We start from the raw sequence: 16,890 nt of genomic DNA, 5'->3' as shown, positions 1-16,890 counted from the left end.
TTAGAACCACAATACACAGCGCGACATTCCTGTTATGATAAGACAGGACTAGCGCTGGCAGACAGCGTTATTATGAGAGCTATCGATGTTCAAATAATCTTAAAATCCATCTCCTTGTGTCGCGTCTCTTACATAGCTTCTCCGTCCATGTTACCATGTCTGAAAGATACACACACCATTTCATACGTCTCACCTGTAGAATCAACTCCTCGCAGGACCACAGGAACACTGCAACCGTACAAGATAGCAATGACGTCATCCTTCTTTGCTTTAGGCGGTCCTAGCCCAACAAGGTTCTCTGCCTCCTCAGGCTGCGAGTGTGATGACTTGTGTAGTGACTGCCTCGATAATGGAATGATTCCATGTTATCACGGGAACACGCTCGAGATAGTCTTTAAAGAACAATGCTTGGGTCCTTCTTATTGACAGCCTTGGACAGTCGTTTGTCGACATTGAGATGTCCATTGACCGTCTGGTTTACCAAACTACTGAGACAGGCTCTATGGTAGTATGTCGGGGCTTAGTCGCCCTTTGGCCCTCGATCCGCGACAAGGGTACGCCCAAATTCGCGTGCTGCTTGCTGAGCATTATAGCGATTGTCAGAATGCCTATCCACCTGGGTAAGTCATGAGTCCTGAAGAAGATAGATATCGATAACGCCTTGAAGAGCCCCATCACAGAACGTCGCACAACTCGATCCCAGCCGTTTCTCAAAATTGTCGTTTTAAGACGCCAATAACTATGGAACATCAGTGCCATTATTCACACCTTCTAAGTAGCCTTGAATGTGAACGGATCCGACACATCTAGAGAAATCTTTCCGCTACCACCCTTCCACCTCTCCTTCTTCTCTTCTAGTCCACCAGCCAACAACTCTTCCTTCCTCCCTCTTCTCCACTTTGAGAACGCTCCAAGTAAATCTTCACTAAGCTGAACCTTGTACTCTTTCCCAGTTTCAAGGGACCCAAGCTCGCCTCCCTGGGCGGTCGCTGGATCCTCCTTGTCTAGCCAAAACGTTCTCTCATACGGCACACCGGACTTGAATTCCTCGAAGCAGAAATCATCGGGAAACGGCTCGTCGTACTCCCAGCATCCAATGCCGTACGGCCACTCCACTTCTTCGCCTTCTTCGTTGGTCACATAAACTATCTCTTCCAGGCCGTGGATTTCCTTAAGTGGGGTTTTATGCAAACATATAGTGATAATTTCATCTTCGTGCGAAAGGATCTTGAGATTTAATCCGAAGCGCGGCTCGCCATTCAGATGGCAGACATCCGCTGTTGGGGTCAAAGATAAGGAAAACCGTGGCTGCGCAGCGGCAGGGCTAGGGTCCGCCATGGTGCAAATCGTAGGCTTGACCACGCTGAAACTCGAGCCCTTCGTGTTGGTGTGTGCGGTTCAGACTGGCGTACCCAAAAGTTTCCTGCTCACACGATTGTTAAGTGTGTGAGGTGGGTGTCCAAGATCGTCCTCAGTCTTGAGAGGGCGAGAAGGTGGGTGTGATATCTTGAATTGGTTAGTTCTATGTTTCCGACTCACCGAGCTGCTCGACTTACTCACCTCCGAAGTATCTAATTCCCAAGAAGTGACAAAAAACTACACAGTCGTGAAGAAGCTGCGAGAAGGTATGAAGACCATGTCACGAGCAAGACAAACGAATCTTCAAGCCAAGGACGCAGACTAGAATAAGCAAACGCCCGGTGATCAGCAAACTACGTCACACCTTTCACGATTGAATACCCTGTGCGTGTCTGGGTTCTAGTAGGAGGCTGAAACGATGTTAGACGCTCGAGGCAGATTTCTCGTCTGCGGTGAGTTGCTTGTGAGGCTATATTGTCAGCAGTGACGTTGGTGTCAGGTGTCGCTCAAGCTCATATGCGTCTTCCAAGCCGTCTGACGTAACAAATGTGTTGCAGGGATGCCTCGTGTATTATATAGGTCTTCACGTTGGTCGTACAGCATGATTGTTTCAATCGTGGTGTGGCAGGCGCAAATCACCCTACATGTGGACTAGTTGCTTGGCATGCTTTCGTACGTACTCGGGGAAACCTCATCTACCTGAGCATGCTCAACACTACACAATCACCTTTGTACTCCTGGTCGTGCTGAGTCCGCATCAAAGATATAATGCTAGTTTCGGAAGCATGTATCGAGAGCGAAGATTTGCGAGCATGACGTCGTCTTACTACAAGCTGTCAAGCTGTGCCACTTTGCGTGTTCTCAAGATGAAACTTCGTGCTTTGCCATCCTTCCTAAAACTCCTCTCGCACGAGATTCACAGGTTTAATATCATACTTTGATGGCTCTTCACAGCCATTCTGCACATGATCACGATCTAGAGCGTCCTGTCTGATGGAAATGTTCCTTGTGTCTCGGACATGAGGCCATTTACTGCGACAAGGCACAAGGCAATTTGCCTTGAAACTATGACTGAGCATAGATCTTGGACCTTGAAACCATTAGAGATCTGTTCAGAAGCTTCGATTGTGTATATAACCGGATTGGGTCCACTATGACTGTCTTGTCCAGCAGCACATCCTCGATTCCAAAGTCCATTTCAAAAGGCTTCATTACATCTATTCTTTTCAACGGTCCCCATCCATCCATTATGGTACAATCCAGTAAACAGGTCTTAGCGATCGCAGCTGTGCTAGCAGTTGTTCAAGCTCATCCTCAGGGGTATATGATCTCCAACGGCGCTTGACCGAGCCCTGAAGTGCTAACACGCGTTCAGAAGTTTCTCTAACACGCGTTCAGAAGTTTCCAATTCGGCAGTATCAATTCAGCCTGGGCGGTGAAACGGACCCTCTACAACCTCGACGACATCTCCGACCAGGACCGGAAGGACAAATTGACCCAAGGACACAAAGATGCTGTCACAATCGCAGCCAAGGCCCTGGAGAAGATGGACGATGATAAATACAAGCCCACCCTTGAGTATTGGTTCGGTAAAGAGCACACTGATGACGATAGTGTTAAGAAAATCAAAGGCGTTTTCAAAAACTTTGTGGGCGATAACACAGACGGCACCGGCTCCGAGACCAACGGCAAAACCACCATCTACAACGACGACTACTGGGTTCCTACGGATAAAGAGATCAAGGAAGGAGACGGAAAAACACCCTTCTGTAGCTTGAAGAACAAGGACGGCAAGACGGGCGCTGCTTATTTCAAAAGGTTCAAGGACGGGGCCGCCATACATTTCTGCGACAAGGTCTTTGACCGAGCGAACTTAGACACTCTGAAAGCCGATAATTGCGCTAAAATTGGAGATCAAGTCAGCACCAAGAAGTGGACAAAGAATTTCATTGGTGCAAACGTTCTGCACGAGTTCATGTGAGTCGGTAGAGCTGTGGCAGTGTCTCTGGGCGCTATTAACTTCGTTGCTTGTAGGCACAACCCTCGTATTGGTAGGGATGGGGTCTTGAAGAATATTAGAGATTTCGCCTATGATGCCTACCGTAAGTAACTTCACCGATTCGCGCTATGCGTACTATCTGCTGACCCATCTGATTACGACCAGAGTGTCATCAACTAGCCATTGACAGCGATGTCGAAAAGCGCAAGACGACAATAATCAATGCAGACACCTATGTGTGGTATGCTCTGGTAGGCAGTCCCATGCAAAACATTCCAAATTTGCCTACTAATGCAATATGCTTCCAGGACATCGCGTTCCAAGAGATATGCTCAAAGCAATTCTCCGAGCCGCGTGACGAAAGGGGCGACGACGACAGCGCTAGTGACAGCGACTCGCCGGACTCGAGCCCTGAGACTGATGATCCGACCAACGGTGCTTGCGACTGTACCGAGAGCGGCTGCACGCTTGATTCCCGGGCTTGTTGTGCGAACAACTCTTGCAAACCATTCGAAGATTAATGAGCGCGCATGTAGGCTTGCATCAACTGTTAGAGATGATAGAAGAGAGCTACAATTAGAGGCATCGATAGTTAGGTCATGATACACATTCAATTAGCATACACAACTACGTGCATGGTCATGGAGATCATCATTTCAAACGTCCATCCTACCCTAATTCGGTTAACGGCCCCTCTATTATATACATAAAGCTGTCAGTTATGAAGTAGAGGATGCGTACCCAATATCTGTGGCTTTAAAACGACGTTGATGATGAGGGCGTCCGGCTCTATACAAGACAAGCCACTGTACAGGATATCTCACGCGTCGGAAGCATTATGATCGGCGCATAGCTCGCCCTATGGCTCGATCGATAACCTTGGACCTTGCGTGACGGGGTCCCGAGAGGAGCTGCTATAGACTGAGGCGTTTCTACGATCCAAGCCGTAGCTATGGTGGCCCGAAGCAGCTTGATGAATCAAGCTACGTTTGAATTTGAGAAGAGCATAGTAAGGGAAAGGGGTTAGTGGTTCTTGCAAGGTTGAATAGCGCTAAGCCTATCCGGTGCGAGTCGCGATGTGACTCGTAAAGCATCATATACTATGGTATGATCTCATACGTATGTTCTTACGGCCGTCTAGTGCCAAGTCACTTCTAATGCGACAATAACTCCCATGTTTTGGCACCTACTATTATACTAATATACAAGAATCAGTACTACATATAACGCCGAAGTGCTGTCGGTAACAACACTAGAGGCTATATAACTTAAGACCAGCCAGACCAAAATTCCCAACTCCATACCCAGCGGCGCTCCTTAATACCCAACGTCTAGGCAATCTTGCCCTTAGGTGTCTTACCACCCTTGGCGGCTGTGCCGCCCTTCTTAGGATTTTCGACACAGATATCAAACTCCTCGGCAGAACCAGGCTCGCGCTCAACCGTCTTAATGTAGTTGTACTTGCGGTCTAGGATAACATATTGAAGCTCGGGCATCATACCGGCTGGAGTGAGGGTTAGCATATGGGATACGGTAGGCGACAGGTGTAGTGAGGGAGAGAAAGGAACTTACTCTTCCAGACGCCCGTCTTAAGGATGGGGAACATCCAAGCGGCCGCACCGACCTTGACCGGAGCCGCCTTGTTGCATTTGGGCTTGGTCGTCTTTGGCTTGGTCGTCTTTGGCTTGGTTGTTTTTGGCTTGGTTGTTTTTGGCTTGGTTGTCTTTGGCTTGGTTGTCTTTGTCTTTGTCTTCTTTGGCTTGGTCGTCTTAGGCCTTGCTCGGGAGCGCCCGCCTCCACGGGCACGGGCTTCGAGGGCGCGGGTCACCAGAGACTGGCCTTCTTGGCCGTGGTCCTCTGGCGCCCCAACATGGAGATGCTCGTCGTCTTCCTCGTCATCCACGTCCTCGTCCTCCTCGTCCTCCTCGTCCTCCTCTCCCTCATCATCATCATCATTTTCATACTCACCATCTTCGTCGTCGTCGTCCTCGTCGTCGTCCTCATGCTCCTCCCTATTCTCCAGATCTCTTTTCACCCCCTTACTCTTAGTCCCCTTGGCTTTAGCTCCTGCCTTAACCTTGATCTTCACCTCCTTGTCATGTGTGTACTTGGCCGGGAAGTGAATGCCCTTGCCCTTCTTACCCTTGAGCTTCATGGCCTTGGCTTGCTTCACAGCGGCCTGAATTTTGGCCGCGGTGAACTTTACACGGGGGCAAGTCACGCCAGCGGTGAGGGCGCTGGTGTTGTCGCACTTATCAACCGCGCCCTTCTTGCCGGTCTTGCCGCCGGCAGCGGCTTTGGGAGTGGCCCTGTCTTCGAGAAGGGGGTTGGCAGCCGCGAGGGCTGCAAGACCCAAAAAGAGAATGTTTTTGATAAGCATGGTGACGATGGGTCCGGCCCCTGATTCGCGATATCGAAAAGTGAAGGGTTGAAAAGAGGGAAGTAAAGGAGCGAATGAATAAAAAATCAAACGAGTGTGTATTTCGAGGCGAAAGTAAAAGCGATGCGGAACGAAGGTAAACGCAAAAAGAACGTCTTGCGCCGAAGTGACTGGCTGAAGAGCCTCATCCACAGCGCTGAGCCCCAGATATATACCCACGAAATTGCACACTTGCGGTCTTCAGTCCTACCAGCCGTGATGATTTTAGAAACCCGTCGCGTGTTCCACATGGCTCACCTGCCTGCCAAGGACATTGTCCGACGCATCAAAGTCACTACAAAGGGGAATTACCACCGTAGAATTCACTAGTGTTATATAAGCGATTTTCACGGCTTATTCTGTAACCCGGAGCGGAGCCTTACGCTCACCCTTTTAGATGAACGTAATTCGAGAATTGGCCTTTGTACATACTTGACAAGTTCACAACCTTACGTCCGAAATTAGGAATACGAGAGGTTTTCTGAGGGTCTGATAATGGCAGCACTGCCAGATCCCTGCACCTAATTCCTTACAGGACTAGTGTCGGGCTTGGAGGCTAGGCCGGGGTCAGCAGGGTGGAGGGCCGACCCGCTTTTGATGGCTGTGTAGACAGCTGCGGAACTTCAGTTCGGACAATTATCTCGCACGAGCTCGCCCCCGAAGTCACGCCAGCATAGACGCTGAGGAAATTGAACTAGCTTCTTTTATGACTTGGCTACCATTTATGTGCCTTGATTGGGCCAAAGGGTGCCAAGTCCGAGTAAGCGAAGGATACCATAGGTATACTTTGTACAGTCTTGTCTATGTTAGATCGGACATCGGGCATTGCAGCAGGTCCACTTTGCAAATACGGATCTTAGAGGTCGCAGCATGTAGAGCTCTATGGATTATAAGATATGCGTGTGAGTCCTCTCAGGTTGAGCCAAAACAACAGCCACCTTCCTATCTTTCTTCACATTCGTTCCTTTGGTATCAGTCTGCGACTGTATACCTTCCATTCGTTTCATTCCTTCGATTTTTCTTGTTTTGGCAAACATGCGTTCCTTCTATCAATTTTTTACGTTCGCCTTCCTCCAGATCTTGTTGTGGTGCAACCATGGAGCAGAGGCCGTCACTATCAAAAAACGCATAAGGCCAGCCAACCTCAAAGTTGGCGTAGAGCTCGACCGAGATCTCTTCAACGCTGGTCCTGAGCCGTATCTTGCTGGCGCGCCACAAATCAACGCAAAGGCCGGGAATCGCGTCATCTTTATGGCCCACTGGCGGGTCGACGCCCCGCTCACAGATGGACAGCTCGTACAAATTGCCATGGATGGCTACATGGACATGCTCGAAGGCATCAAGCCAGCGACTTATGGTAACCAGATCGGAACCAGCAAGAAAGCTCTCCCCGGCGTGATAACGGTCTTCCACTGGGACAATGAAATTATCATCGCCAGCTCGCAAAGTAAAGGTCTCCCGCTCACGTACACACGCAACCAACATATCCTTGAGCTCGTCCAGCAGTGTATTCAACCAAATGACGCAAAGTCCGCGCAGGCCAAGTGCGGAGAGATGAGCGCCGCCCAGCTCTTCGTGCATCTGTACCCGAATACTGTTATTAGTACGAAGGCCATCGTTAGCGTTACGGTTCAAGGCGACGAAGACAACCCTACGGCTACCACAATGGAGACTCTCACTAGGAATGGAATCAAAGCACCATGCTCTCATCCTGCGGTAAGTCTCTACTCATGAACTCCTATGCTAGTGTAACTCACGCAATGAATAGGGTAATGGCTGCGACCGAATTATCGGTCCTGGCAAGGTCATTCGCAGGGAGGTCCCGGTAGGCACCGCGCCGGCTCCCTACTCCAAAAGCGGCTGGACTCAGAGCGATGCTCCGCAAATATCCTTCGTTTTACCTTCAGCTCAAGTAGAGCATGCCTAGTATTTGGGTGGTCAAATGATTTTGGTATCGTGCATTGGGTATATGTAGGAGCATGTACGATTAGGGTTATATAGATGGGTGCGGGGTTTTGAGTGATCGATTCGAATTATTGAGTACCAGGGGTAAGGAGTCAAGGAATGATGTCGAGTTGATTGGTGCGCTTCGTTCCTATGCCAAAATTCTTGTTTGAATTAAATATGTAGTACCATCAGGCTATAGCTCTCAATGCACAGAGAGCGACTTTAAGCTTACGCATAACGTCTGATTTGCTTACTCAATTGTTATCTGGGATCTATCATATTCTAATTATCCGATCAATGCAATTATCCTTGAGTACCACCAAACCAGCTTATAGTTCTATAGAAAAGAAGAAATCATTGCCTTATCTGTTTCAACACCCCGCACCTTTTTCTTTCTTCTTCCTGTTGGTGGAAGGTATTGTTCTATCCGAGCATGTGTTAAAAAAAAAAGGAGCCGTTTGGTTAGTGCATACAGCCTTGAGTAACACCAAGGCGCCACGTATCATGCACGAACAAGGTTTTTAAGCGCACAGCTGTAGGGCTCTTGCCTAAAGCACGCGTTATCAACAAAAGCTGCTTCACCCGTCCTTACTCGTACCCAAGATGCTCAGTGCCGAACTTAGACCGCCACAAGGTGAGGGAAAAACATATTAGTGATCACATCTTTATAGTGTCATCCAGCGGTGTTTGGTCAAAGATCGTATAGGTAAGCGAGGAGTATCTTGGAAGAAGGCAGAGGCAATGAATATATTTCACTGCCATATGCGTCGTACCTACACGCCATTTCTCCAGGGTTCATGATAAACCAACTGTTTGGTTATACATATATTGTATAGTCGCACTATATATAAAACAGCTCGCCACCACGTTCACTGCCTCCCATCACACATTTTTCCAGGGCTCCTCATCCCTCGTCCTGATGATCCTATGCCTCAACGGTGATCCCTCAAAAACCCGATGAAAGTCCTCATATTTTTCAAGCCTGTCATAATCCGACGCCCAAGTCAGATAGAAGCAGATCTCAACAAGCTTTGGCGTCCTCGTCGCGGCCGTCTCGGTAACCCAAGACCGCAGCTTCGCCATTTCGCTTTCCGAATCGTAAGGATAGTCAGGTACCCAGTCTTCGTCGGTGATCGTCACAATCTCAACATTAGGAGGCATGCTGTCTTCCAGTCGTGTCGATTCCTTTGGTTCGTATTCATCCCAATCTGGAAGGAGAAGTGTGAAAGGGGCCTTGAATCGCTTAATGTTGGCGAATTGATCCAAGCCGTGGAGATTTCCTCGAAGATTGATTTCCCTACGTTCGAAGTCATACCAGGGGATAGTATTGATGCAATCGATGGTAAGATCCTCAAGTGTATCCTGGCAAGGTTTTATAGCTTCAACGAATCTGTCGAGGTCGATTGTGTCGGTATTTAGCGGGTCGACTTCAGCTATATATTTCCACTCCCAGCTTAGCTTCTTGAGGTTTGTGGTTTGTTCTATGATTTGTGCCAAGAAGTCGACGTGGACGAATGACATAGACAGTGAGGTGAGGTGAGAGAGATTGGGCGGGCCTGCTGGCCCTGGCCAGGTAAATGGGAACGAGCTAGGGTTCAGACACCAGCCTGAAAGGCCATGTATTGACGGAAGACTGAGAAGTGCCATTACATCCCTTGGGTTGGAAAAGTCTGGGTTGCGCCCAGGGTTAGCCTCTATTGGGCCAGGATAAAAGACATCCTGGAGGTGTTGGAAGCGAGAAATCCCATGGTTTGATGTATCAAAGGCGGCAGATTGGAATATTTTGCCAAGGAACTGGTTCTCGCCTGCGGTCTCTGGTGGCTTCGCGTCATCTTTGAGACCACTAAGATCCGCTAAGACAACTGCGTATCCAACGCGAAAAGTGATAAGGTTAGGCAGTTTAGAGAGTAGTAATGCAACATAGGCGTTCAAATTGCCTGCGCGCAATTTCTCTATCCACAGAGTAGCATACGACAGGCCAGAACCTGCGATAAATGAGACAAAATTAGGTAAGCCGTCTTCGTCTGTCGGCTGTGGTGGAGATGCCTTGGGTGTTCGGGACTGATGATGATAGTGTTCTCGGAAAAGCCTCTGAATTTCGGGTTCACCATCGCGCAGACGCACTGACTTAATATATATTGCCAGCTTAGGGTTCTTAAAGATGCTTCGACAAAGGTGTATCAGAGGGCGTGGGTTGTTTCGATTGATGCTAAAATGGATTTGAGAATAGAGCAACGGAGTTGCTACTGCACGCAACTTCTTGCTCGTGAGGCTCAGGGCGGCAAGGTCACAGGTCGAGACCTGTTCGAGGATAGAGTCTGTGAGCTCTCTGGGACAGTCATGGAAAGAGGCCATGTTGAAGAAATCGATAAAGATGTGGGTGGAGAGAAGACGACGATATAATGCGCCAGGTGTTGCTATTTTCGGCGATTAAGGCGAAGTCCCGGCGCTAACCTCTTTGGGATATAAGGTAGTCCCACCCCGATGTGCCCTCTCAATCCGTTAATTAAAGTCCGTAGGTGCTGACCGTAGCTGAAGGACGGTCAGGACCGATTGTCCAGGAACGAACCTGTTGCGACATTACTGTGTTGAGACACGCACTATTACACTATGTCCAGGACTGAGGATATATGTGCTAGATCTCCTCAGCCTTCTGAATAACAATGAACACAAATCATCACTCACTTTAATATCGCGAGCGGGCTTGGATTTGTCGAACGGTCGTTGAAGATGGGCTGGGTCTATCTCTGGCGTCGAGATCCTGCGGTGCGCTAGCGCTGTTCACCTTGAGGATGGAATCGCCGTCAACATGAGTTATCCACCCTTGGTGACGCCAGCAGAGTATCACCGGCTACCTAGCGCACTGCTTTACTATGTAAACGGAGGTTCTGATAGATTAATGTGATTGATAGGCCAGGCAGCAAAGTTACAAAGAAAATAGAAGTTGAATGCAGATGTTAGCAGCTCTAGGGAAGAGCAATGTTTGTTAGCTGCTATCGTTTGATCGAAGATTCAGTTTCTAGACTCAGAGTCACGAAGCGAGATGGTGCTGACAAAGAACCGAATCAGGTTGCGCAGCTTAGATTGGCTCACGGCAGGGCCTCGTCCTCAAGCCGAGGACCAAATGCCAGAACCCATGGGCCCGGAACCCAGGAACCTTTTTAATAATTTCCATAGACTGCACCCCGCCCTGCTGCGGCGACGAAGTCTGTTCGAGGTTGCGGTCATTTGATGATGCAGTCTACACATGTTCCAGCTTGCGCAGGTGCCACGTTCCGCGTTGATCTTTATCACAGGGCCATGCGATATTTGGCACATCATCTAAGATTCGGATCTGATCTATCCAGTCCGCTATCTTGAGACAAGAAGTTCGCAGACATAGAAATTCCTCTTGCTCTTTCTAGTACATCTTCATGGCTTCTGTCTATGCGCTGCCTTTTGTAACTATAATTTACGCGTGTTGACCCCACCGCCCCCTCTTCCCCTTGTGTATGGTAAGAAAGGGTTTTGGGGAAGGGCAAGTATTGTTTGGACTAAGCTTCTGCCCTGTATACTGGTCGGCGGGCCTGTGTGGCTAGGCATGTGGCACCCCTTTTCCACTCACCTACAAAGTGTGTCGATGCTGATAAGCCACACACCGCACGAGGCAATGTATACTAGGTAGGCAAGAGATTCCACAGAGATACCTACAATCTCGTCTTATACAGACAGATATGTGGTACCATGCGACTCCATGCGTTCGTGAGTCTCACGTCAGATTTTGCTTAACACAAATTTGATCAGTCGACTGAAGCAGCGTAATGCGATTCTGACAGGAGACATTCATTTAGTGAAAAGATGGGCAAACAGGATAAAAAGCACCCATTTCAGTAAAGAGTGTGCGATGAATTTTACTGGCAGTAAACACTTGGAACACGACTCAAGTGAGAGGCACAGATGCCCAATCCCAGACACGACCTCGCGTGATGAGGTCATCATTGGAAATTGCTTAATGTTTTGCTCCTATGAACTTGCCGAACCTATTGGATGTTGAATACGCTGTCTTTACGTGAATTTTTTCCAGTCCAGTTGCATCCATTGCTGCAGTAGCCTTAGATCTCATTGATCTTGGCTACGAAAGAGTATTTCAGTGCCCAGTCCGTCCGACAGACTTCAAGTTCCTAAACCTCAACAAACTCCCACACCAGTCCATCCTTGACTGGAGCATCCGCCTTGCACAGCTTCTGCAATCCATCTTCTTGCTTCATCTGCACTGGCCACAGCTTCCCACAATGTGTCATAAGCAGTACATATCCTCCATCTGGCATCATTCTCACACAGAAGAACTCCCATCCCTCATGATGTGGGACCATGGCTTGCAACACGCCTCCACGATCGTGACTCAGAAATGTACCTGCTGCAATGTTTTTAAACCCAAGCCAGCCGTGGCGCTCGTGGCAGGTCCAGTGATACGCAGAGCCAAGGGTGCCAGCAGGGTTAAGACGCACAACACCGTCGAGCAGTGTGAGAAGTTGGCCTGATTTCTTGTCGCGAAGGATGAATGTCTTGTCCGGCTGGGGGACTGAAGAAGTTTGCTGTTCGACCTTCTCGTCGATTTCCGGCGGCGTGTAAGCTGTGGAGTCATCACTCGCAGTGGCGGTTTTTGTGACCTTCTGAAAGACTGAATCCGTCATCTGATCGAGAGACGCTAGAACCATTTGTAGGTATTGAAATGCAGGCGGCGTGAAGGTTCAGTCTTGGAGAAAGGAGCGATGCAGAGATGTAGGATCATATGCGGAGTTTGCGAAAGATTGAGACGAGAGGCGAGCGACAAAGAATTGGGATACTGCGGACACAAGGGGGTTGCACAGAGACAGAATCAGGCAGCTACATCGCATACCATGGTTCCATCCTAGGCATCACCACTCAACAGAATAGCAACAAGTCACAACAAAGCTAATATCACGAACGTTGCCTAACAGCACATGAATAAACTGCGGAAAAAAGACAGAGACAGAAAGCGATGCGCCAGCACGTGATAACTCTTCTATTGCTGCAACTCATATTCCTCCGTTATGAGCATTCTGTCTTCTACTGAGACTGATCAAAGTGTTGCTACAGAGCGTTGACATTCACCCTTCATCAGTTTGAGCTTTTTCCATCAGGCTTAATAGAAGCTTAAAGAGCATCCCTACACTTTCCCTCATTCTGAACATACTTAACAAGTAGTAGCGGGCCCTAACGTTTTTTAAGATCTCCCACCCACGGCCTTGCAACCATCTTCCAAACCGACCATGTCGCTCCTTGCGCCTGGTAAGACCAAATCCTACGGTTGCCTACTCCCCGAACGCTTCGCCACCAGCTCCAATAAAACTACTGTTCCACCATTCTCACCCAATGGCCACAAAAACACAATCGCAACACCTGCTCCGCGTCTGCAAGACAAGAAACTAGCATCACTGAGGAAGGCGGCACACTTCGAGTATCGAGTTCAAGCTCGGGTACCTAAAACTTATGTGTATCACCGATGTCTAAACCAGGTCAACCTTTGACTGATTGAAGAATGAAGAGCGTGCACGGATTTTCAAGGATGATTACTGGAATCTGGTTAGAGCGACGCTTGATAGATGCTTGTGAGCCATCTTAGTTGCCCGGATGTACAGTGAGACGGTTGATGCGTACTTATCCGTGCATCCGTGCCTTTCCACTCACTAGTAGTCACCATTCTCGTCACGTCGTAGCAACATTTCATCGCAATATAGGTTCGATTATCTATCAACACTACATCACAAAACGAGAACATGCTAGGAAACGAGGGTCATTATCCATGTCAGGCGTCGAACCCCCCAAAGACATCCGCGATCAAGAGCCATCTGCTCGGACCGACATTTTCTTGCTCTGGTTGCCTACTTGAGGAACTTTTGTCGTGATGGTATACAGCGACCAGCGATCATGAGCAGACCCAAAACCGCTCTTTGCCCACAAGCCGCGAATAAAGGAAATCTAGTGCTTTTGCCACGTTTCCTCTATAGCTTGTCGTAGTACTGTAAAGAAAGTTAGTATACTGATTTCTATCAATGGAAGGGGCATAACTTACGTTGTCAACACCCGGTACCTCAATCTTGATACCCTTCCTCTTACGCATGTCGGCAACGATCTTACCGGGCATGGTGGTGTTGTCAAGTGGCGAACCGCCCTGGAGAACCTGCCAATGGTCGAAGACCATCTGGGGGAAGGCCTGTCCGGCAGTGTTTGATCGGAGATCGGCAGTGAAACCGAAAGACTCGTTGACGGGAAGGTAGGCCTTGACGTTGAAAAGAGGAGTACCAACACGCTGGTTCTCCTCGAAGACGTGACCACGTCTCCGGGTGAGCACACCGTAGATACCACCCATGGCCTGCTCGGGCACCTGGATTTCGACGAGGTAGACTGGCTCCTGCAGAGCGGGCTCGGCAAGGAGAGCAGCGGCGTAGAGAACACGACGAGCGGTGGGGATGATCTGACCACCACCACGGTGAATAGCATCAGCGTGGAGGGTAACATCCTGGATGTTGAAGCGGATGGAACGCATGGGCTCCTCAGCAACGGGACCTTCCTTGGTGGCCCACTGGAAACCAGAGACAACAGAGTCCTTGATTTCGTTCAAGTACTGCACAGCCTTGGTCTGGTCGACGAGCAAGTTGGCACCAGTGGTGTCAGGACCGAAGCACCAAATCTTACGGGCATCGGTGACATCCCAGCCGTGCTCGTCGGCGAGGATACGGGCACGAGCCTTGAAATCGTCACGGGGGCCGATCTTGCCTTGCTCGATGGCCTGCGCGACCTCCTCGTCCAAAGGCTCAGCAATGACGTAGAGACGGTTGTGCTTGTTGGGTGACTTGGACAGGGCAGTGATGCTGGACTTGCCATTGACGGTCTCACGGTACTGGACGACAGGATCGGAGATACGGAGAGGAACACCGGCGTGATCCTCCTCGAGATCCTTCAAGCAAATCTCCAAGTGGAGCTCACCAGCACCAGCAACGACGTGCTCACCGGAGTCGGAGATGTAGGTCAGGACGCAAGGGTCAGACTTGGACAGACGCTTAAGACCTTCGACAAGCTTGGGAAGATCCTGGGCATTCTTGACCTCAACGGAACGCTGGACGACGGGGGAGACAGAGAACTTCATAACCTTGAGGTTGTGAGCGGTCTCGTTGGTGGTGAGGGTACCAGACTTGAGCAAGAACTGGTCAACACCGACAAGACCAAGAATGTTACCGGCCGGCACATCCTCGATGGGCTCGATGAAACGACCCATCATGAGAATGGTACGCTGGATAGCCTTGATGAACAGGTCCTCCTTCTTTCCGGGGACGTAGTTAGGACCCTGGATGCGGACCTTGAGACCAGACTTGACGGTACCGGAGAAGACACGACCGAAGGCGTAGAAACGACCCTTATCGGAGGTCGGCACCATCTTGGAGACGTACAGCATGAGGGGGCCCTTGGGATCACAGTCGCGGATACCAATGGCGTTGACGTCGTCGTGGGGACCCTCGTAGAGAGTCTCCATGCGGTACTTCTGGGCAGTGACGGGAGAAGGAAGATGGAGAATCATCATCTCGAGGAGAGCGTCGGCGGCCGGAAGAAACTTGCGCATGACGACCTTAAGGAGCTGCTTGCCCTCGAGGTCCTTCTCGTCGCTGGTGAGCTTAATCTCAAGCTTCTCAAGGAGAGTGGGGATCTCCTCGGTCTTGAAGTTCATGACAGCGTTGAAGATACGGAAGATGGGGTCCAAGATGAACTGGTTGAAGGCACGCTCAAGGTTCTTACCCTCGTGAGTGCCGTTCTTGGTCCACTTCTTGGTCTTGGGGTTGAAGAAGTTGTCGCCCTGAACTCGTTAGATCGTGCCCGAGAATCAATTTCGTCTGCAAGAACTTACCCAGAGACGCTCCATCATCTTGGTCTTGTCGACACCGAACTTCTTGGCATATCGCGTAGCGAACTGGCGGACGGTGAAGGCCCAGCCGTGGAGACCGGAACCAAAAGCGATAGTACCCTTGTCGGGGTACACCTGGACGTCACCGAGAGTCTTGTCGTAGTAAGTGGCGATAACGACGTTGACGGATTCGATGACACGGGAGAAGTTCTGGTACAGGTCCTCCTTGGTGACCTGGAGCTCGAGAAGAGCGCGGTCGACCTTGTTGATGATGACGACGGGCTTGATACGCTCACCAAGAGCCTGGCGAAGCACAGTCTCGGTCTGGACGCAGACACCTTCTACGGTATCGACGACAACAAGGGCACCATCAGTGACACGAAGGGCAGCGGTGACCTCAGATGAGAAGTCAACGTGACCGGGCGAGTCGATCAAGTTGATCAAGAAGTCGTTCTTCTCGACCTTGACGGGGATGTCCTTGAGATCCTCCTCGTCCTGAAGTTGGGCGTACAGCGAGATAGCGGTGGACTTGATCGTCACACCACGCTCCTGTTCATCCGCTCGCGTATCCGTAAACCGCGCTTCTCCAGCTTTCGCTGCAGAGATAATACCGGCACGCTGGACCAGAGAGTCGGTGAGGGTGGACTTGCCGTGATCGACTGAATTGGTTGTTAGATGTATTTCCAGCAGTGCGGGGCATCCGGGAGCACTTACCGTGAGCAATAACGGACATGTTACGGATGTTGCCCGCTTTGTCCATGAGCTCACGGATCTGCCATGCCAGTTAGCCTTCATCCTTCTTCCCTTGCCTCCAGATATGTATTATTTATCCGTTGTGTGCGGGGCGCTACGTACCTCTTCGACGGTGAAGCTGGTGGGCTGTTAGTATCATGCTAGAATAGGCGCCATGAGGGCAGAATGGTATCTACTGCGCTCGCAAAGGCGAACAGCAGGATGGAAGTAAACTTACTTGACCATGATGGCGGTATTGTAGGTGGTTCTACTCGAAAATTCTCGTGTAAGAAATGCTCAAGTACCCCGCACCTGCGCTGGGGACTGTTGGAGTTGAAGAGGCGCTGGAATTGAAATCGAGAGCTCTGTTGGTGCAGACCAAAGGCAGGCACGCTTTAAGAACCCCCGGGCGCAAAGTTGGCGGGCGAAGTGGTGGGCGGGAGCGAAGAAGTGGGCGGGCAGAGAGGAGTTTTGCAGGTGGTGCGGGCAAGGTGGGGCGTCGAGTGCGAGAGACTATCGCTTAATTCGAAATAG

General features: G+C 50.0%; 7 protein-coding genes across 7 annotated transcripts; 2 read left to right on the top strand and 5 right to left on the bottom strand.

Moving 5' to 3' along the window:
- Window positions 1-771: 771 nt before the first annotated feature.
- On the bottom strand, window positions 772-1,338 carry N0V89_005369 (uncharacterized protein; the record flags this gene model as incomplete). The annotated part of the gene is made up of 1 exon (XM_056214146.1): window positions 772-1,338. The coding sequence occupies one exon, from the start codon at window positions 1,336-1,338 to the stop codon at window positions 772-774; it is 567 nt and encodes a 188-aa protein (XP_056071413.1).
- A 1,270-nt stretch (window positions 1,339-2,608) lies between these two features.
- N0V89_005368 (uncharacterized protein) lies at window positions 2,609-3,879 on the top strand (the record flags this gene model as incomplete). The annotated part of the gene is made up of 5 exons (XM_056214145.1): window positions 2,609-2,679; window positions 2,758-3,336; window positions 3,394-3,461; window positions 3,524-3,609; window positions 3,667-3,879. The coding sequence occupies 5 exons, from the start codon at window positions 2,609-2,611 to the stop codon at window positions 3,877-3,879; spliced, it is 1,017 nt and encodes a 338-aa protein (XP_056071412.1).
- Window positions 3,880-4,689: 810 nt separating this feature from the next.
- On the bottom strand, window positions 4,690-5,738 carry N0V89_005367 (uncharacterized protein; the record flags this gene model as incomplete). Its single annotated transcript, XM_056214144.1, has 2 exons — window positions 4,690-4,862; window positions 4,931-5,738. 2 exons carry the CDS (start codon window positions 5,736-5,738, stop codon window positions 4,690-4,692), a joined length of 981 nt encoding a protein of 326 aa, XP_056071411.1.
- Window positions 5,739-6,812: 1,074 nt separating this feature from the next.
- On the top strand, window positions 6,813-7,704 carry N0V89_005366 (uncharacterized protein; the record flags this gene model as incomplete). The annotated part of the gene is made up of 3 exons (XM_056214143.1): window positions 6,813-6,816; window positions 6,883-7,493; window positions 7,546-7,704. 3 exons carry the CDS (start codon window positions 6,813-6,815, stop codon window positions 7,702-7,704), a joined length of 774 nt encoding a protein of 257 aa, XP_056071410.1.
- Window positions 7,705-8,606: 902 nt separating this feature from the next.
- N0V89_005365 (uncharacterized protein) lies at window positions 8,607-10,079 on the bottom strand (the record flags this gene model as incomplete). The annotated part of the gene is made up of 1 exon (XM_056214142.1): window positions 8,607-10,079. The coding sequence occupies one exon, from the start codon at window positions 10,077-10,079 to the stop codon at window positions 8,607-8,609; it is 1,473 nt and encodes a 490-aa protein (XP_056071409.1).
- Window positions 10,080-11,884: 1,805 nt separating this feature from the next.
- On the bottom strand, window positions 11,885-12,421 carry N0V89_005364 (uncharacterized protein; the record flags this gene model as incomplete). The annotated part of the gene is made up of 1 exon (XM_056214141.1): window positions 11,885-12,421. One exon carries the CDS (start codon window positions 12,419-12,421, stop codon window positions 11,885-11,887), a length of 537 nt encoding a protein of 178 aa, XP_056071408.1.
- A 1,308-nt stretch (window positions 12,422-13,729) lies between these two features.
- On the bottom strand, window positions 13,730-16,602 carry EFT2 (translation elongation factor 2; the record flags this gene model as incomplete). Its single annotated transcript, XM_056214140.1, has 6 exons — window positions 13,730-13,747; window positions 13,801-15,576; window positions 15,628-16,283; window positions 16,339-16,396; window positions 16,480-16,495; window positions 16,595-16,602. The coding sequence occupies 6 exons, from the start codon at window positions 16,600-16,602 to the stop codon at window positions 13,730-13,732; spliced, it is 2,532 nt and encodes an 843-aa protein (XP_056071407.1).
- Window positions 16,603-16,890: the final 288 nt, after the last annotated feature.

Source organism: Didymosphaeria variabile (genome assembly GCF_027946475.1).
Source record: "Didymosphaeria variabile strain IMI 356815 chromosome Unknown scaffold_4, whole genome shotgun sequence".
NCBI lineage: Eukaryota > Fungi > Ascomycota > Dothideomycetes > Pleosporales > Didymosphaeriaceae > Didymosphaeria > Didymosphaeria variabile.
This window is presented reverse-complemented; position numbering and strand designations above follow the sequence as displayed.